Source organism: Vombatus ursinus, unplaced genomic scaffold, assembly GCF_900497805.2.
Source record: "Vombatus ursinus unplaced genomic scaffold, bare-nosed wombat genome assembly UNPS02000749.1, whole genome shotgun sequence".
NCBI lineage: Eukaryota > Metazoa > Chordata > Mammalia > Diprotodontia > Vombatidae > Vombatus > Vombatus ursinus.
Window position 1 is genome coordinate 27,890,316 of NW_020940527.1, and position 18,879 is coordinate 27,909,194.

General features: G+C 41.2%; 1 protein-coding gene across 6 annotated transcripts in view; it reads left to right on the forward strand.

Annotated features, from left to right (window-relative positions):
• The window catches only part of ALDH18A1 (aldehyde dehydrogenase 18 family member A1), a 61,244-nt gene extending 44,015 nt beyond the window's left edge, over nt 1-17,229 (forward strand). For all 6 annotated transcript variants that reach the window (XM_027860426.1, XM_027860441.1, XM_027860448.1 and 3 more), the window contains 7 exons: nt 3,243-3,463; nt 6,272-6,409; nt 8,624-8,819; nt 8,907-9,028; nt 10,743-10,929; nt 12,118-12,213; nt 16,203-17,229. In XM_027860426.1, the coding sequence (XP_027716227.1) occupies nt 3,243-3,463; nt 6,272-6,409; nt 8,624-8,819; nt 8,907-9,028; nt 10,743-10,929; nt 12,118-12,213; nt 16,203-16,384 (1,142 nt within the window). In that variant the 3' untranslated portion in view covers nt 16,385-17,229. The remainder of the gene's footprint in view (nt 1-3,242; nt 3,464-6,271; nt 6,410-8,623; nt 8,820-8,906; nt 9,029-10,742; nt 10,930-12,117; nt 12,214-16,202) is intronic.
• The last annotated feature ends 1,650 nt before the right edge of the window (nt 17,230-18,879 follow it).

The following is an 18,879-nucleotide window of genomic DNA, read 5'->3' on the forward strand; positions in this document are numbered from 1 at the left end:
AGCCATGTTGGCTGTTCTTCATACATAGAACTGTATCTCCTTTTTTCATGCCTTTGCAGTGGCTGTCCCTCAAGGCTGGAATGCTCTCCCTCCTAACTCCTGCCAGTGGGAATCCCTGGCTTCCTTTAAGTTTGAACTTAAGCGCCACCTTCTCCGGGAGACATCTCCCGTCCCTCTCAGCTGCCGGTGCCTTCCCCTTTAAATCTGTCTTCCATCTAATCTGTATGCATCTTGTATGTACTTTTTTATGTACTTCTTGTTTCCTCCCGTTAGAATGTAAGCTCCTGGAGGGCAAAGATTGGTTTTGCATTTTCCTTGTATCCCCATTGCTTAGCACAGTGCCAGGCACATGGCAAGCAGTACTTGTTTACTGACTGACACGGACATAGACCTTTGGCTGGAGTGGATGGTAGGGGAAGATGCTAAGAAAGGATGGGAACCCCAAGGAGCAGGACTAGAGGAGGAGCCAGCCAGATTCTAAGGGGAGAGGAACAGCGCCAACTTGGAAGAAACTTTTTAATTTTGAAGAAAGTCCCTAGTATGTAGTGAAGTGGTTGGATGTTGTGTCCTGTTGTACTTCCTGCAGTAGTAGACAGGACAAGGCTGATGAAGAGGGAAAAGTTAGAAATCCAGGGGCACAGACTCTGGAAGGGGGGCAGCAGAAGGCTTCCTCAGGAAAGTGGCGAAGAGAGCCCAGACAGGGGAGTGGGACCACACTGCCCTTGGGTCAGCTTTGGATTTTCTGGTCTGTATGCATTATGGCAATTTAGAGTCATTAAACCTTTCTTGTTCAAGCCGGAAATGCATCGGGCAGAACCTGGACGAAAAGTTAGAGATTCAACAAAATAAGGCCAATAATGGCTATTTAAGTGGAGTGTAGTCATTGTTTTGTTAGTATTTTTGGATTTGAAAATATGGTTGAGACACCAGCTACTGTTTGCATTTTCCTACCTTTAGTTTTCTTAGATTTTAATCAGATTTCATCTTGTGAAATGTTTGGAAAGCACATCAAAATTAAAATTTTTAAATATCCCCTAAGAAAAAGTGTAAGATAAGCCATAGAACTGAGTAGAAAACGTAATCTTAAACTTACTGAGTTTGTGGGTTTCTTCTGTAGAGCAGAGATTCTGGGCGGCCGGCTCCTGTTATTTTCTCTTGACAGGGTTTGACAGCTCAGTGCTCTGTGTAGCCAGCAGGTGTCGCTGCAACATAACCTGCACTGATACAGTTGCAGAAAGTGCGCTTTATGAACCTTGCTATCAAGCCTGCAAAGTTGGCTGAGCGCTAAAGTAGGGTGAGCCTTACGCCATTCGTATGTGTGGTGTGTTTTATTCAGGTTTTTTCATCTTGTCAAGTGAAAACAGCATTGGCTATGGACTAACTAGGAGACCTAGACTTCTATTCTATGTATTGGCCAGTATTATTTACTTTAGTAAGCATTTTTACCTGTAGTTGTACTGATCCAGAATAAGGTCAGTGAAAAGGATAGGATTTAGTATTAAAAATAATAGAGAATGAAATTTTCAGTAAAGTCCAGTCTCTTTACCTCCCATTACAATGGAAACATTTCTACTATGATTTTTTGCAAAATGTATCCTCCTTTTCACTGAAGAGTGTTTCTCAAAAAAGAATTACTAAGTTGTTTACATTTTTGCTTTTACAAACAGAGATGTTGTATTTTCTCGGGATCACAGATTTGTAGCTGGCGAGGATCTTAGGCCGTCTAATACAACCCCTCATTTCACAGATGAGGAGCCTCAGATGTAAGCATTCGGGTGATATGATCATAGTAGCAGGAAATGGCCAGGCCCAGTCCCAGGCAACCCTTCCACTTTCATGTTTTCAGAACAACATAGGGTTGCTTTCTTCAGGTTCTGTTTGTACCCAAATCAGCAATATTTTATGGAGGAATTTTTCTTTCTTGGCACTGAGCCAGGAGTCTGAGGGGTGGCTTCTTTCTTAATTTGACTTCCTGCTCCTTTCTTTTACAGCTTTGTCGTATTTTACAACTCCCACCTCCCCCTCTCCTCCCCTGCAATTTATTCTGTGCTCTATCTCCTGATAATTCCCCACTGGAGGTCAGAACTAGGAGCAGTGGGTGGACCTTACAAAGAGGCCGATTGAAGCTTAATGTCAGGAGAATTTTCATAACCCTTGGAACTATGCAAACATAGGATGAGCTGCCTTAGGAGGGATGGCAGGTCTTCTCCAGCCCCACTGGAGGTCTTCTAATAGAAGTCCATGTGGTGCCTTGTCCGGGGGAACCTCATTCGTGTATAGGTTGACCTAGATAGCCTCTGTGGTTCTTTCCGACATTGGGTTTTTTGTGATTCTGTGAGTATGCCGTGTTCTCTTTCTGCTCTTCCCTGTGTATAGCATGTTGTCCTCTCTCTTCCTCATGCTTTGATTCCTACTTGACACTAAAAGCCTAAGTCTGTGATGAGTTCAAGCCACCTCATCTAGGAAGGTTTCTTTGATATTCAGTGTGTGTTGCTAACACACTGTGCCCCATGATATCCTCCAGTGTTTGATTTTGCCCTCTCTAACACACTGGCTTTGCACTGTAGTATCTGCTTCTATGTCTTATTGTCCCATGAGTCTGAACGCTCCCAGAGGTCAGAAATTTCATTTTAATTAAATTTTACAATACCTCAATACATGTTCTGCTCCCAGTAACAACTTAATTTTTATATCTTAAACTGAAGTATGTTCTTAAGCCTGTCACATTCTAGAAATACTGAATTACTGGAAGAATTGAATAGGTGTGAATTCTAGGTTGTATTGCTAACATAACTGAATTAACTCATCAAAAACCATCATAGAATGGCTGGAATTTTGATGTTTTGGTTGTTTTTATCTGATGGTTGCTGAGAAGCAAGGGAAAATGGGGGCCTGATGTGTCCCAGGATTGAATGGACTATTGAGTGAGTCTGATAAATGCCTTGGGTACTTCCGGTGTATCTGCCTATGATAGCAAAAATGCAAAACAAGCAGAGGCAAAGGGGGTTGAAAGACTGTGTTTTGATGAATGTTTCCCACTCAGTCCCTGCTTTGGCAATACTAAAATCATGCAGGGAAACAAAATTGACTTAGGAACAAAAGTTTAATTAAATTGTAGAGCTGTAAATTTTCACATTCCATAATTCACTGTTAATAACTTTTTGTTTGTGATTGGAAATACTCTATTTAGAAGTTTGCCAATTTATCATTAACCTTCCATACTTACTCTTCTCTTATTTCAGGGAGACTAGCATCCCCTCTGCTGAAACGATTGAGCTTGTCTACATCTAAATTGAATAGTTTGGCCATTGGATTACGTCAGATTGCTGCTTCCTCCCAGGACAGTGTTGGGCGGGTCTTGCGCAGGACAAGAATTGCAAAAGATTTGGAACTAGAGCAAGTTACTGTCCCAATTGGAGTCCTTCTGGTGATTTTTGAATCCCGCCCTGATTGTCTTCCCCAGGTATGGAGCAGCGACACCCTGTTTGCTGGGATTTGACCCAAGCATTTTCGAGATTTGACATTGATTTCCTCCGAAGAGGCTTTTCAAGATTTCATTCTGAGATCTTCCTTAGTCACTTTTATTTCTGTTATGTTTCTTGACTTGGTACCTATCCCACGTAATAATTGATGGAGAGCTAGAAGGGAAATGGTCTCCTGAGGTCACATGGTAAAATATAAAACATTGTGATACAGTTTAGTGCTTGACTTTCCCAACCCATTCAGTCTTTGGTGTTTCAGTGCCCCTGATTTTTAGACCCGGGGTTGGCCATTCTGACAAAGGGACCTTTTTAATTAACACAGAATGCCTGACTAGACGTAGAACTTGTGTTTAAAAGAGCTTCAATAAATGGATAAAAACATGGAACATGGCTCACCTGAGTAGACTTCAGTGTCATACCGCTTGTCAGTAGTGTTCATGTAATCCTAATGTACAGACATTTGCTCCAGGAAGGGCTCAGTAACCTTAGAGGCGTGCTCTGCTTCTGTTAGCTCAAGCCTTCCAGGGAAAGTCTCTCTATTGCGCAGCCCAGCACACTGATAGCAATTCCTGTGTAAGTATTCCAGCCACAAGATAGCAAAAGAAAGCTTAATTACTATGAGATAAAAGGACAACCACAATCCTGCAACATCCCACAGAGCCCCCAACCGATATTCCTAATGTTATGTCATAGAGTTTCTGAGATGGAAGGGATATCAGAGATCAGCTAGTCTAGCTATAGTATCTCGCTAAAATCCTCTCGACAAATTCTTGATAAGTGATCATCCAGTTAGTTATTACTGAAGAATTGCAGTGAGGAGGAGTCCATTATGATCCTAGACTGCTTGAGCTACTTTAGGATACTTTAAATGGTTGGAAAGTTGTGACTGATGTCATGCCTAAATCTACCCCTTCAGGTTGTACCCATTGTCCTCGGGGGTCAGGTAGGATTCCTTTTCTACCCAATAGCCTGCCCTTCAGATGGTGAAGATTAGCGTCATGTCTCTACCCCTCTATCATACTCTCTGCCCCCAAGTGTTCCTTGTCCAGGTTCTATTTCCACTTCCCTTAATTAGCCAAGATTTTCTGCAGCCCGTCTATGTTCTTCCTAAAATGTGCTGCCCAGAACTGGACCTAGTTCTCCAGATGTGGTCCAGTGAAAGTAGAGTCCTGAGGAAACTCCATTTCCTTTGTTCTGGTCACTCTTCCTCTCAGTGAGGTCTAGGATAGCTTTAGCTTTTTTGCCATTTCTCATTAAAATTCTCACATCTTCTCCTTGGTGTTTGTTTCTGTAGTTACACTTTCCTGTCTTGTATTTGTGAAGTTGAATTTTTGCATCCAAGCGTATGACTTTACCTTTGATTTTAGTAGGTGTGGTCCATTTTTCTAGCTTGCCAAGTTATTTTGGATGTTCAGCTGCTGTCCAACCAACACGTTAGCTGTCCCAGTTTTATATAAATGTGCTAACTTGGCAACCAAGACTTTATAGATTTACCCAAATAACTTGGGTAACAGGCACAGGGGCAGGCACAGATCCCTGAGGCACTCCACTAAAGACCAGCCCTCCATACTGACATTGACCCATTAATGACTATTCTTTAGAGATGATCATTTAGCTGATTCTAAATCTATCTAATTTTATTACCATCTAGCCCAGATCTCTATTACAGAGATATTACAGAGATAGCGTAAGAGCTTTCATCAAATGATTTCATAAACAGTAAGTCTTCTACTTTTACAGTATTCCTTGATTTACCAGTCTGGTTATTCTGTCAGAAAACGAAATGAGACTAACATGGTATAATCAGTTTTAATGAAGCCATATTCTCTTTTATCGATTGTTTCCAGTTTTATCTGCTCATGAGCCATTCCTTTAATATTGTACGCTGAAATGCTGACAGGAATAGAAGTCAAACTCACTAACCTCTGCTTTACAGATTTTACTTGCTTTCTTTCTTTTAAGATTGGAGTATTTCCTCTTCTTAGTCCTTTGGCAGCTCTTCTGTTCTCCAAGATCTTTAAAAGGTCACCGGTTCATCCATGGATGTATCACATACTACCTAGACTCTTTAAATTGTTGCCGTGAAATCCGCTCTTCTCCCTCATCCTGGCAAGGATCCTGCGTCCTCTGCTAGTTGGCGTCCTGTCTGTGGGGCTCAGGTCCTAAGTCTCTCCTCGGTCACTGCGTGGTCCGTTCAGTATCCAGGCTATTTTCTACCCAGATAACCAGTTATTTTATAGAAGTCCTTGTCCTCACAATGAGCGATCACATCTAGTGATTCTTCATCTCGAAGTCTTCATGAAGCCATCAGCTAAGGATGTTTTGGACACCCTTACGATACACCACCTCCTCTTGAACATCATTATGGCTGGTGTCATTAAAACATTAAGCAGAATGGCTAAACCTTAAGTCTAGACCGGCGAATCTTTCTATTTCCACGAGTGTGGGCTGGGGTGTCCCTCACCTAAGAAATGATACTCTCGCTATCCAGGGACTGGCAGGTTCCCTCCTCTCTTCTCCACTTATTCATATTAAACTGTGGTAGATTATCTAAGATTCATGAAAGCATGTGTCCAGGTGGCTCTGCACCACTCACCTAGTAAAGCTGCAGCCCAGTCATTTACCTTGGGATGTTTCCTCTGACGGTTGTCCTCCCAGCTCTCCCAGGTGTGGTGCTGGGAAGGTCACTATTCACACAGAGGAGGAGCTTTGGGAGTTCTTGTTTCAATTTATGTGGATAATATTGCGCTTCTGCTTTTTGTCCCGTCTGTCTCACCTTTGATCTTTAGGTGGCCGCCTTGGCTATTGCAAGTGGCAACGGCTTGCTTCTGAAAGGAGGAAAAGAGGCAGCCCACAGCAACCGGATTCTGCATCATCTAACTCAGGAGGCGCTCTCCCTCCACGGGGTCAGGGACACGGTGCAGCTGGTAGGTTAGCAGATAGGAATTAAGGAACAACTGAAAGAAATTCTGGGGTATAGTGGAGGTGAATGGGGAGGGAGGGATGGGAGTGATGGGTAGGCATGCGGGGAGCCAGGCTTTGTTTCTTTAAACCAAACTTGACTGAGTGCTGTACGGATTTCACACATATAGGGATTTGGTAGACACCAGGGATACAGAGGGTTTAGGCATTTTCCTTTCCTTCAAGGGGCTAATTAATTAAGTGGATGAGGTACATATATAAAAGTAACTTTAAAATAACATGTTACGCTAAAAATTTTTAATAACTAGCATTTAATAGCACTTTAAGGTTTTGCAAAGCTCGGCACAAACTTTATCTCATTAGATCCTCATAGCAGACCTGCGAGGTAGGCATTGTTATCCCCATTTTAAAGATGAGAAAGCTCAGACTGAGTTTTCAGACTCAGCTCAGAGTCGTATAGCAAGTAAAGCGTCTGAGGTGGGATTTGAACTCATGTCTTCCTGAGTCCACATGCAGCGCTTATACTGGGCTGCTGCTAAGAGAATGCTGGAGGCAGCACGTGCCATGCTACGTAAGAGAAGGAAGTGATTGCGGAGAACTGCGACAATCCAGGAAGGTTCATAGGGTGTGGAACTTGAGTGGCTCCGAGATGGGGGAGACCAAGATGAGAGAAGGTGATGGGTAGGGCTGTAGCCTGGGGTTTGGCCTCCTGAAGAGAGTGGGGGCAGGGGCAGCAGTGAATGCAGCACTAGGGAGGCTTCCAATCACCAGCCCCAATTCTGACTCCTTTCCCATCTCCTGGGAATGCTGATGTCGTAGGACCTGGTCTCAGTTTCCTCTTCTTTTAAGTGAGAATAATAATGTCAGCATGGTACAACAGACCTGGGTTTGAATCTTGGGTCAGCCCCATGACTATTTTTGTGGCCTTGGGTCTGTTTCCTCAGCTGTCAAATGATGGGGTTAGGCTAGAATTCCGATGCTAAGTAATATCTGAGCTCCCTCCGAGCCTGGATTTCTTAGCCTTTTTGTGTTCTGGACCCCTTTGGCACATTCCCTCTCTCAGAATGTTTTTAAATACTTAAAACAAATAAAAACATATCAGAATGTTCCAAAAAAACCAAGTTCATGGGTTCTAGGTAAGGACTGCGGCTTTATTCTCTAAATTTTATGATCCTAGGACTTATTGCTAGAGGTGTGACTGTGGGTGGCATTGAAAGCCCTGCCCAATCTGGCTCCTCTCTCGCTACCGCTCTGCTTTTATTTCATAGCACTCCTCCCTTCCCAGCATTCTGCTTTGCATTGGCCTTCTCGATCTTCCCTGTGGGTGGTGCTCCATCCCCCCACTGAGGAGCGTCTGCCTCATGGGCCCCCGTATCTGGCATACGGTCTACATACACTCTCTCCTCTTCGACTCTGGAGCTTCCTTGAGAGGCTGTCAGAAGGGCCACTGGGGACAGGAGGCCTTCCTCAAGCTCCCAGGAATTATTAGCACTTTCTCCTCCTTGAAACTGCTTTGCATATGCTTTGTATTTACTTAGTTGTGTACATCTTTTCTCACCTCCACCACCACCGGTCCAGTAAAATGGAAGCTCTCTAAGGGCAGGCACCGTTTCATCTTTCATATTTGTGTTCCCAGTTCCTACGACAGTGCCTTGTACACATCAGTGCCCAACATAGGAAAATTTGGAGAAGCAGTAATTTTGTTGAAAATGTGGTTGGCAATGTGGGAATGTAGTTTAGGAGAGAAATCTGAGAGTCATTTACATAGGATGATGCTCGATTTGTGAGAGCTGACGAGATCACTGAGGACAGAGTATAGAAAGAAAAGACAAGTAAGGCTGGGATAGAGCTTTGGGGATGTCCATGCTGACTGGTGGGTGGAAGAAAATGATTTGGAAAGGTGGACTGAGAAGGAATGGTCAGGCCAGTAGGAGGGAAACCGAGAGAACATTGCCATGGGGGCCGTGTGAGGGGGGAGGTATTGGAGGGTCTCAGAAGCTGCAGAGAGGGGAGATAGAACTCAGAGGGGAGCCAGCTGACATATCTGCCTTTCCTTGTGTACAATTAACTATTATTCTTCTTTTGTGAAGGTTTTAGATTCCTAATGATCAAAGGCTATAATCTTTTCTGAAATGCTTTCTCATCAGGCATTTACATTGTATTTGGCGAACAGGGTGTGTAGGGAGAACTCAGTAGGTTTCCTTCCTCGGTCCTCACAGGTGAATACTAGAGAAGAAGTTGAGGACCTTTGCCGTCTAGATAAGCTGATTGACCTCATCATTCCACGTGGCTCCTCTCAGCTGGTCAGAGACATTCAGAAAGCTGCCAAAGGAATACCAGTGATGGGTCACAGTGAAGGAATCTGCCACATGTATGTAGACTCCGAGGCTAGCGTTGATAAGGTCACCAGACTAGGTAAGATGAAGAGGTTGGACTTCATTTATTGGGAATTTTTTCCCCTCTCAGAACTCTTAATTTCAACACCTGTCCTTTTCCTTTCAGTGAGAGACTCTAAGTGTGAATATCCAGCTGCTTGTAACGCACTGGAAACACTGCTAATCCACCGAGACCTGCTGAGAACGCCATTGTTTGACCAGATCATTGACATGCTGAGGGTAGAACAGGTGAGATCATCAGCACGTGGTCATTTGTGGCTGTCGTTAGGCTGAAGATCACTGGGATTGCTTTTCCTCTAACCCCCACGGTAGCAGGTGCTCGGTTTTACCATGTAAATCTGAGGAGCAATGAAGAAGAAGGTACCATACATCCATGATTCCATTTAAGACTCTTCTTTTCTGGTCTGTTCAATCGGGACACGCAGGTTGGGGGTTGTGGTGAAGGCTTAAAGGGTGGTACCTGATCTGTTGTGTTCCTTCTCGATATAAATCAACTGTGCAAAACAACCTGGGCACAGAAGAGAGAAATTTGCAAAGTGAATGTGTGTTTGTATTTGAGCTCATGCATGTGTACAGATCCTGCAGTATAACCAATCAATCGGTAAACATTTATTAGTATTCATTATGTGCCATGCTCTGGTGTTAGGTCACAGTCCCTGAAGTTTGAATACATTCCATTGCTTGAATATTTATTGGAATCTCAAATAGACCAGCCCAAAGTAAGAAGGTGTATTTTATCATAGTGATTTTAATCCAGGTATGGAATGTCTCCACTTATCTCAGAAGTCATCACAAGGTCAATGAATTTGTTTTATAAATAAACACCATATTGTAGAAGAACACAGTTTTGGAAGGCTTAGTAACTGATCAGTGCAAGTGACCTGCCATGGGACATGTGATGAGTATCTTGCTCACTTCCTGACAGAGAAATCATGGACTCAAAATGCAGAAATAAACATACGTTTCTGAGTATAGCCACTATGGGATATGTTTTTCTTGACTATACTTATTTGTTACAAGATTTTTTCTTTCTTTCAGTTTTTAATTAGGACATATTTAGTGTGGGGAAAAAGGGGTTAGCAATACTGATGCCACCAAAAAAAGTGGCTTGTTGAAACAAAAGAACAGAAGGAGGTTCAGAAGGAAGCACAGATGAGTAGGACATTTTTGAAAATATATACTTTAAAAAAAATTAGCAGAGGCAGCTAGGTGACACAGTGGATAGAGCACTGGCCCTGGAGTCAGGAGGACCTGAGTTCAAACCTGGCCTCAGACACATGACACTCACTAGCTGTGTGACTCTGGGCAAGTCACTTAAGCCCAATTGCCTTACCTCCCCAAAAAAAGAGAAAGAAAGAAAGAAAAAACAGTATAAAATACAGATTTCTAGTTTCATATGTAATCTTCCTATTGTTATCAACATGAAAATGCTTTTTTGGTATTTGAGTTCAAAATAAAAAGAAGGGATAATTGAGGGAGGAAACAGTATTAGGGAAGAATTGTGATTTTTAGCTAAGTATTCATTTAACTAAAATTCTATTAGATTAGAAGAATTTAAGTTACAGTGAAGCCATATCCATTAATAAATGCCTTGTATAGAGTGGACATTTAATTTTTATCGACTTCTACCCAAAATCCTGGATCTTTAATGTAATCATTGTTCTTGCTCCCTGGTCTCTTAGAACCTTTTGCTTTAGGAGAAAAGAATTTGTTCTTTGTCCTATCAGCACATCCTGTATGACTAGAAGTTATCTCTAGATAGAAGGGTGTTTTGGTGGACTAATTACATGAGTGGAGAATTTCATGCGGTAATTTGGCCAGCCGTCATAAATATTAACTTAAAGGGAAGGGGCCTTGGGATATCTTGGGTTTAGATCCAAGAGAGAAAATGTGGGCTTTCTTTCTTTTTTTTTTGTTACCCTCTGTATTTTCTTTTGTTTAGGTGAAAATTCATGCAGGTCCCAAGTTTGCTTCCTATTTGACTTTCAGCCCTTCTGAGGTTAAATCTCTTCGGACAGAGTACGGAGACCTAGAATGTTGTATCGAAGTGGTGGACAATGTACAGGACGCCATTGACCATATCCACAAATATGGCAGCTCCCACACAGATGTCATTGTTACAGAAAATGGTCAGTAAGAAGTCAGATTAAAGGGGATATGGCTAATGGATGACTGTCCAGAGATCAGTGTGGTAGCTTCCAGCCATTTTAACTTGGTCACAGCTGATTCCTTCCTATCCTTATCCCTTCATGGCTGTCATGAGGAGTTCCTATGCTTGTGCCAGTAGATGATGTAGCCTTTTTGTTTATACTTACCAAACTATTAGGTTCTTCCTCTCTGTCTGTCTGTCTCTATATATATGTGTGTATTATATATATATATATAGATATATATAATACACACATATATAGTGTTTTGAAAATGGTCACTTTTTGTATTATACCATATAAATCTCAGATAATATTATTTCTGAACTGTCTTTCTTTTCGAAGACACTTGAAGTCTCAGTTCTAGTTCTCTCATATGCCCTTTGTTTTATCCTGTACATGTCATTTTCCTGATTTAAAATAGTATTACTGACACTAGAAGGAGAATGGCATGGTGGGCAGAGTGCTCGTCTCTGATTAATAAAGAAGGACCTGGGTTCAAGTCTGGTCTCTTGACACCTACAGACTCTAGGACCCTGCACAGTGGACTTATTTAGCCTCTTATTGCCCCCAGGTCATTTTCCACAACTCTGCATTTCAGAGCTGGTGCCTTTTCTCATTGTTCAAAGGAGTTTCCTCATTCAGATTTACCTATCTAGATCAATGAAGGCACAGCTCTGCCTCCTCCCTCTCCAGCCTCCCAAAGTAAAAAGAAATAGCCCAGCAACCCCAAAACATGGTATACATCTTATCAAAAGAAGTGTTGGTGGAGGCTCTGAGGAGTGGTCCCCACAGGCTTGTGTACATATGATGTTCCCACCCACCCCATTGTTGTAGCCCTTCTCACAGTAAACTAACTTCTTTGGAAGGCTAGTACCACTTATTCATTAAGTGGGCTGTTTGTTTGCTGAGGTGTGCCTGGGAATGATTACACAGTGCTCCTTGAGGCCCATACAAGGCCCAAAGCTGCTGTTGCTATAGTTCAGCAGTCAGTCTTTCTTAGTTCTTACATATTCTGTGACACCTGTAGGCCCCCCAAAACTCCGTAGGGGCGCATGTGTTCATTCTGCTTTGGTTCAGTTGCCCTTAAGCCTGAATTGGGTGGTGTGCTGAATTAGGTGATCTTGTGGTGAGCCCAATCTTGACGGATTCTTCTTCTTTCTCTGGCAGAGAAAACAGCAGAGTTCTTCCTTCAGCATGTGGACAGTGCGTGCGTGTTCTGGAACACTAGCACCCGCTTCTCGGATGGCTACCGCTTTGGACTTGGTAGGAAAACTACATTTTTAGAAAGTAGAAAATAGAATAGAGCTTAATCACAGTTTAGTGATTATAAATCATTGTTTGCCAATGAGGAGATGTGCTGGTGGAGGGGAAAGATGTTCGCCTGCTGGTGGGGAGAGGTCTCTTAAAGGTACTTGATCAACTAACCTAGTAGGGAAGGGTCATTGAATAGAATGAGAAAATGGGACAAGAAGAGTGACAAGAGAGATGAAAAGCTTGCTGCTTCTACTTGATATGGTATTTGGGCAGTCTGACATTTTGAGGGGATTGGAATTAGTCTACCCAGGAATAGGCAGAACAACTTTAAAACCATAAGAATGGAAACAAAGACCTAAGTAGTTGAAGAGATGTGAAATGTCTATGGCTGGGTTGTATCAATATAGCAAAAATGCAGCACCAATCAATTTTGAGGGGCTTCTTTATAAACCAGATCAAATAATGAAATTTTTAGGGAGAAACAAATGGACATGGATGTCATCAAAGGGTGTACTGGAGGAAAAGGCTGATGAAAGGGGTCTTCCCTTTTAAGCTTTAAAACAACACAGACTGGGGCAGCTAGGTGGTGCAGTAGATAGAGCTCCAGCCTTGGAGTCAGGAGGACCTGAGTTCAAATCTGACCTCAGACACATGACACTTACTAGCTGTGTGACCCTGGGCAAGTCACTTAACCCTGATTGCCTCACCAAAAAAACCCCAAAAAACAACAACACAGACTGTTAGGAACTGGATCAGAAATAGAGAATGAGAGCAATGGAATACAGCATATATGCCAAATCACAAGTGTTCTGGGAAAATTGGTTGACAGTTTAGCAGAAAATGGATTTAGACCTGTACCTTAAGCCACATAGCTCAGTGAATTATAGCAAGACAGTGGGCTTCATCTCAGTTGTGATCTCAGATGAGATAGCTCAGTTGTTTTCAACAATTAGAATTATTTGGAGGCAGGGTAGACATCTTTGTTATTTATTTCATTACAGCAAAAATTTTCTGTACAGCAAAATAATATAACTAAAAAATAACAGATTTGGGGGAAATATTTGTGGCAGTATGACAAATAAACAGGTAGCATGGCATAATGAGAAGCAAACTGGTCTTCAATGCAAGGTGCCCTGGGTTTAAATCCTGCCTCTGATATACGCTGGCTCTATGACCTTGGGCAAGTTCCTTAACCTCTAAGACCACATAAAAGTTGCATAATAAGGAGTTTTGTTACTGAAAGTTCCCTACACCAGTGAAATCACCGATCTGGAAACTCCTCCCCTAAATAAGAGAGTAAAAACTTGACATCTAAAATACATTAAGGAAATTCTAAGAATTCCCACAGGTAACTCCAAGTCCACAATTGATAAATGGTCAAGGATGTAAACAGAACATTATCAAATTGTTACTAATAGTCAAAAAGATAAAAATGAAAGTACTACCACACACATAAAATTGACAAAAATATTTTAAACCAGCAAAACTCAGTGCTAGTAGGATTATGGAAAAACAAGTATAATCCTTTAAGTGCTGGTGAAATTGCAAATTCATATAATCTTTTTGGAAATTAATCTGGTGACCCTTATTAAATATTTATAGAAGTATCACCTTTTAATCTACATACCTTTTAGTTCAACAGTCTTCTTGTGAGTATACCCAAAAATGTTATCGAAACAACAAAAAAGCACTTGCTGTACCGAGATTTTTTAGCAGTATTATTTGTAATTGCAAAAAAAAAAAAAAAAAAAAAAACCCAAACCTGGAAGCAATCTGTGTGTTCCACAGGGAGGAAATGGGTAAATAAATTGTGGCACATTAATGTCGTGACATGCTATCATGCAATTAAGATCCGTAAGTATGAGGCATATAAAGAAATCTGGAAAAAACCTTATGAAATAATACAAAGTAAAAAAAAAAAAAAAAGGCAGACCCTAAGGAACAAATGCTCAGTAACTGGCCACCACAGGAGAGTTATAGTGAAGGGAAGAGAAGCAGCGGAGAACAATTATGGTTGCAGTGGAGAGGGCACAGCTGTTCTGTGCTCTCCTGTGGACTTAAGTACAGGCATATCACTGATCAAAGGTAAGGAGCTATGTGGATGTTCCATTTAAGTTTTTAAGAAGTTCTTTTAAAAAGGAAGAACAAAGGGAGAGAGTCATTAGGAACGAAGCCATTCAGAGCTTGCAAGAAGGTTTTGTTTTCTGAAGATTTGAGAATTTAGCATTTGGAGGAAAAAGGACAAGAGAAGAAAGGATATTATCTACACTGTCTCACAACCGTTGTTCCCTCACTTGTGCAAAGCAGTGAGGCAAAGTGTCTGCTCATAGACCGTGTTTAGTCATTATAGTTTTATAGCATTAAGTTTTAATTGGTGGTGCTGGTGGCTCTTTCCATTTATGTTTTTTGTAGTCATTGTGTATATTGTTTTGCTGGTTTGTGTTACTTCACTTTATATGTTACTTCACTGCATATAATTCTTCCAATGCTTCTTTTTATTCTTCATGTTCAGCATTTCTCACAGCACAGTTATATTCCACTGTATCCATGTACCACTGTTTGTTTAGCTATTCCTCAGTTGATGGGTTTGTTTCCAGTTCTTTGCTACTACAGAAAGTGCTGCTATGAATATTTTAGTGTGTCTGTCTTCTTCCTGGTTCTTTGTTGTTTGTTTTTTTTTTTTTTTCCCATGAAGATGTGAATGTTTCCCAGAGTTCTGCCTTCGGTTCTTTTTCTCTCTCTACTCTTTCTCCCTTGATAATCTTATTCACTCTTATAGTGTCAGCTAACACCTTTACAGAGATCACTCCCAAATCTGTATCTCTAGCCCTAACATCCCTCCTGAAATCCAGACCCACTATTTTAACTGACCGCAATATTTGTCTAACCTGAGTGTCCCACAGGTGTTGCAAATTGTATATCTCAGATTGATCTCAATATCTTTCCCTGTAAATTTGCTCATCCTTCTGAGTCTACTGTTTCTGTTTGTGGCACCACTGTTCACAAGTAGTTCTTGTGACAAATAAATACTTTCTTGAAATCTTGAGGTTACCTTCATATCCATCCCTTACATCTAGCCATTTACCAAGTCCTTCTACCTCCAAAATACTTTTCCATTTCTACTGCCACCATCCTAGGATGGGCCCTCCCGGCTTCCCATATGGATCTTTGAAATCATCTCCTTCTATGCTTCTTCCAGTCCATTCTTCAAGCCACTGCCTATATTGTGTCTCTGTACATAGTTTTAGTCTTGCAACTCCTTTGCTCAAAACTCTGCAATGCCTCCTGATGCTAAGTAAAGACCAACCTCCTTAGCTTGGCATTCAAGGCCCTCCACAATATGGCACAGTCCTGCCATTCTCGTACGTTTCACTTCATTATACTCTATGCTTTAGCCAGAGTTGCTGCCCACCACTCTCCCTACATGGCCCCACACTCTTAACCTCTCTTCCCTTGCTCATACTGTTCCCCAAGCCTGTAAGGACCTCCTCCTTCCTTTTTCCATCTGTTGAATTCCTGCGTGTCTTCTACAATCCACCTAAAATATCTTTCTCCACAAAGCTTCCATCCCTCAGACTTGGGACTTCGCATGGATTAGTATGTGTTGTTATTATTCATGTGTTTGCCATGTGTCCCTACTGTTCTGTAAGGTCAGTGAAGGCAGGGACTGTGCCCTATCTAAACATTATGTTTTCCCTGGTGCCTAGCATAAGGCTGTATACACAAGAGGCACTTAATAAATGTTGGAATAGTCAGAGAATGTGATGAACAAGCTAGAGTTGAGCTGGACCTACTTCTAGGAAGGACAGTTAGGAGTAATTGGTTCAGTGCAGAAGTGAGGTGAGGGGAATATCTCAACAAAAGTATGAAGACAGGAATGAATGAAGACCTGTTCTCAAGAGACAGTGGATAGCCAGATCTGGTTAGAGCAGGTAGGAAATTCATGAAAGCTAAGAGGGCTCATTCATTTAGTGATATTTTAATTTTTTTTTTTTCAGGAGCAGAAGTAGGAATCAGCACTTCTCGAATCCATGCCCGGGGACCAGTAGGACTTGAAGGATTACTCACTACTAAGTGGCTACTTAGGGGACGGGATCATGTTGTATCTGACTTCTCCGAGAATGGAACTTTGAAATATCTTCATGAAAACCTTCCTATCCCTCAAAGAAACACCAACTGAGAGCATGCAGTAAGACACAGGGGACTCATTCCAAGATCATTTCACTGTTAAAACTCTAGTGATGAGGCAGGACTTTGTCTCCAATTCCTGGGTGATTTTTTTGCTGTTTTGAGGTATACCTGGAAGCTTTTTGAGTTGTTTTGGCCTGTGCAATAGAAGGCAAGATGTATCTGCTAATCCACATACTCCAGTTTGCCAGTTAGAAAGTACAGTTGCCGCAAATAGTACCTTCTCCTTCCCAAATTCATTTCCTTTAAATAATGCAAAATGGTGCTGGTGATCCTTAGAGAAGAAAGTGGAAAGTTGGTTTCCTCTTTTTATCGCCTCAGTGAGGTAAAGACTCCTTTTGGACATTTTTTCCAGTACTGTATCCTGATGTTCCTGATAGTTTTTTTAAATTTTCATTCCAGATATTGTCATGATTTTACCAGAAAGAGAAGACATGTAGTACTCTTAAACACTTGTTTCTCTTCAGCATTTCATTACAAAAATTAGATAAAAATTGAATTATTGAGCCTGTGAAAATTTATTTTTTGTATTTATTTGTCAAATGAATGTTCCAGATACTTGCTTACTCAAACCTTTGACCAAGAGGGCTCTGCATTAATTACAAGTGATTTATTTTGCTAACTCTAGTAGGGAAACTACAACTTGTAATATTTAGGAGTAGGTATCCCCACTAAAGAGGAGGGAGGCAGTTTTTGCAGCAGCGGTGTTCAAAAATTTTATATGAATTGTTTATTATCCCTCCTATTCTCTGCTCCTCCCCGAAAGAAATAACTAAAGGAATATTTTAATACTTTGAATTTTTTCCCTTTTTCAGAAATAAAGTTCTTACCAAAAGATGTCTGTGTGATGAAAGTTTTCTGTCTTGCCTAGTTATTACTCTCCCTTTCATTTTCATCCCCTCACTGCCTTCTTCTGCTCGACTTAAAGCAGGCCTCTTCTCACATATTTTTTTTCACTCAACTTGAAAACACATTGAACATTTTTCTATTACTGTCATGTGGGAGCATTCTTCATAAAGGATACCCAAAAGGGACCCTACATTTTCATTTGAAATAAACTAACCCAACAAGAACAAGCACAAAGATATTTTTTAAAAGGCGCCTATTTCTAATCTTTATAGACATCACAGCACGAAGTATAGAGCTTCATCATTGGACATTGTTAAATGTTGCATGGGTGAGGTGTCTTGGAGATAAGTGAATGATTCTGTTCAACATATCTATTCATCAGGGCGATTTATTAGGTGCCGAGAAATCGTTCAGTTTAGCAAATAAGACATAATGAACAGATGTGGCAAACTCTGGCCCCAAGGGTTAACAAGGATCTGCTTTTTAAAGAAGGCAAAGAATTGTGAATCTTCCAAGTTTGGGAAGCAAAAAGAACTTTGTAATGACTTGCAAAATGTACTGTAAGTCTTTCTGCAGATACCTTTGCCGAGGCAGCTATTTTTTGTCTGAATTAAAAGTAACGAGAATATGGCTCAGTGGGTAGAAGGCATCCTTGGAGTGAGTAAGATCTGGATTCAGGATTTGCCTTTGACATTTTAGCTTTGTGACCATGTGTAAGTTCCTTAACTCCTCATAGCCTCAGTTTTCAAGTATTTAAAATTGATATGGTAATACTTGTATGACACTACCTCACAGCTTTGTGAGGAAAGCGCTTTATAAATGTAAGGATCATTTTCAGAGCACTTTTCCAGGATGTGAAAGAGAAATCAGATGAACACTACTCACTTCTGGTACTTTTCAAAGGGGCAAGTGTTATAGCCCAGAAGAAAGTTTTGCTATGGAATACAAAATCCCAGGCAAAAAAATGAAGACTTTAGAGACAAAAATTTTTGGTTCTACAGCCTGTTTAAGATTGGGGAGTCAGAAGAGAACAATGATTTCAGGAAGTGAAAGCTATAATGAGGAAGCTATAATGAGGGTGACTGAACCAGGGGTAGGTTTCTGTGACACAGCTTACAATGTGGGACTGATGGGCTCCTGGCCAGGAAGAGGTGGGTGGCAGGCACCTTGCAAATTGGGCTGGTTAAAACAGGTTTGACTGGAGCCTAGCAAATATAATCAAAAGGGAGAGGGAGGGAGAAAATGGCCTGTGTAGACCTTACCAAGTCTGATATCATAGAGAAGTGTCAGACACGGTCCCCAGTGTAGCCTGTACCAGAGTCAAATGTAATCGGGTGATACTTAACAAAATAAATAAAAATGCAACATTCAGCCCAATAGGGATCTATCTGCATTTGACATTACTGTCAGAGAGAAAGGTAGGTACAACAAAGGAAGAAAAGCAGAAGAGCCCCAATTATGGGAAAGTTTCTAAGAGAACCAGCAATAACCAATGCCATAAATGTCTATGCAAATGAATAATATGTCAGCACTAAGAGTGAGTTCTTAATGCAAGAATTCATACTTGACCTGGTGGAACATAGCTATGGAAGAATCTGCTATATTCAAAAGGAATCAGAAATTAAAAGTAGTGGAGTG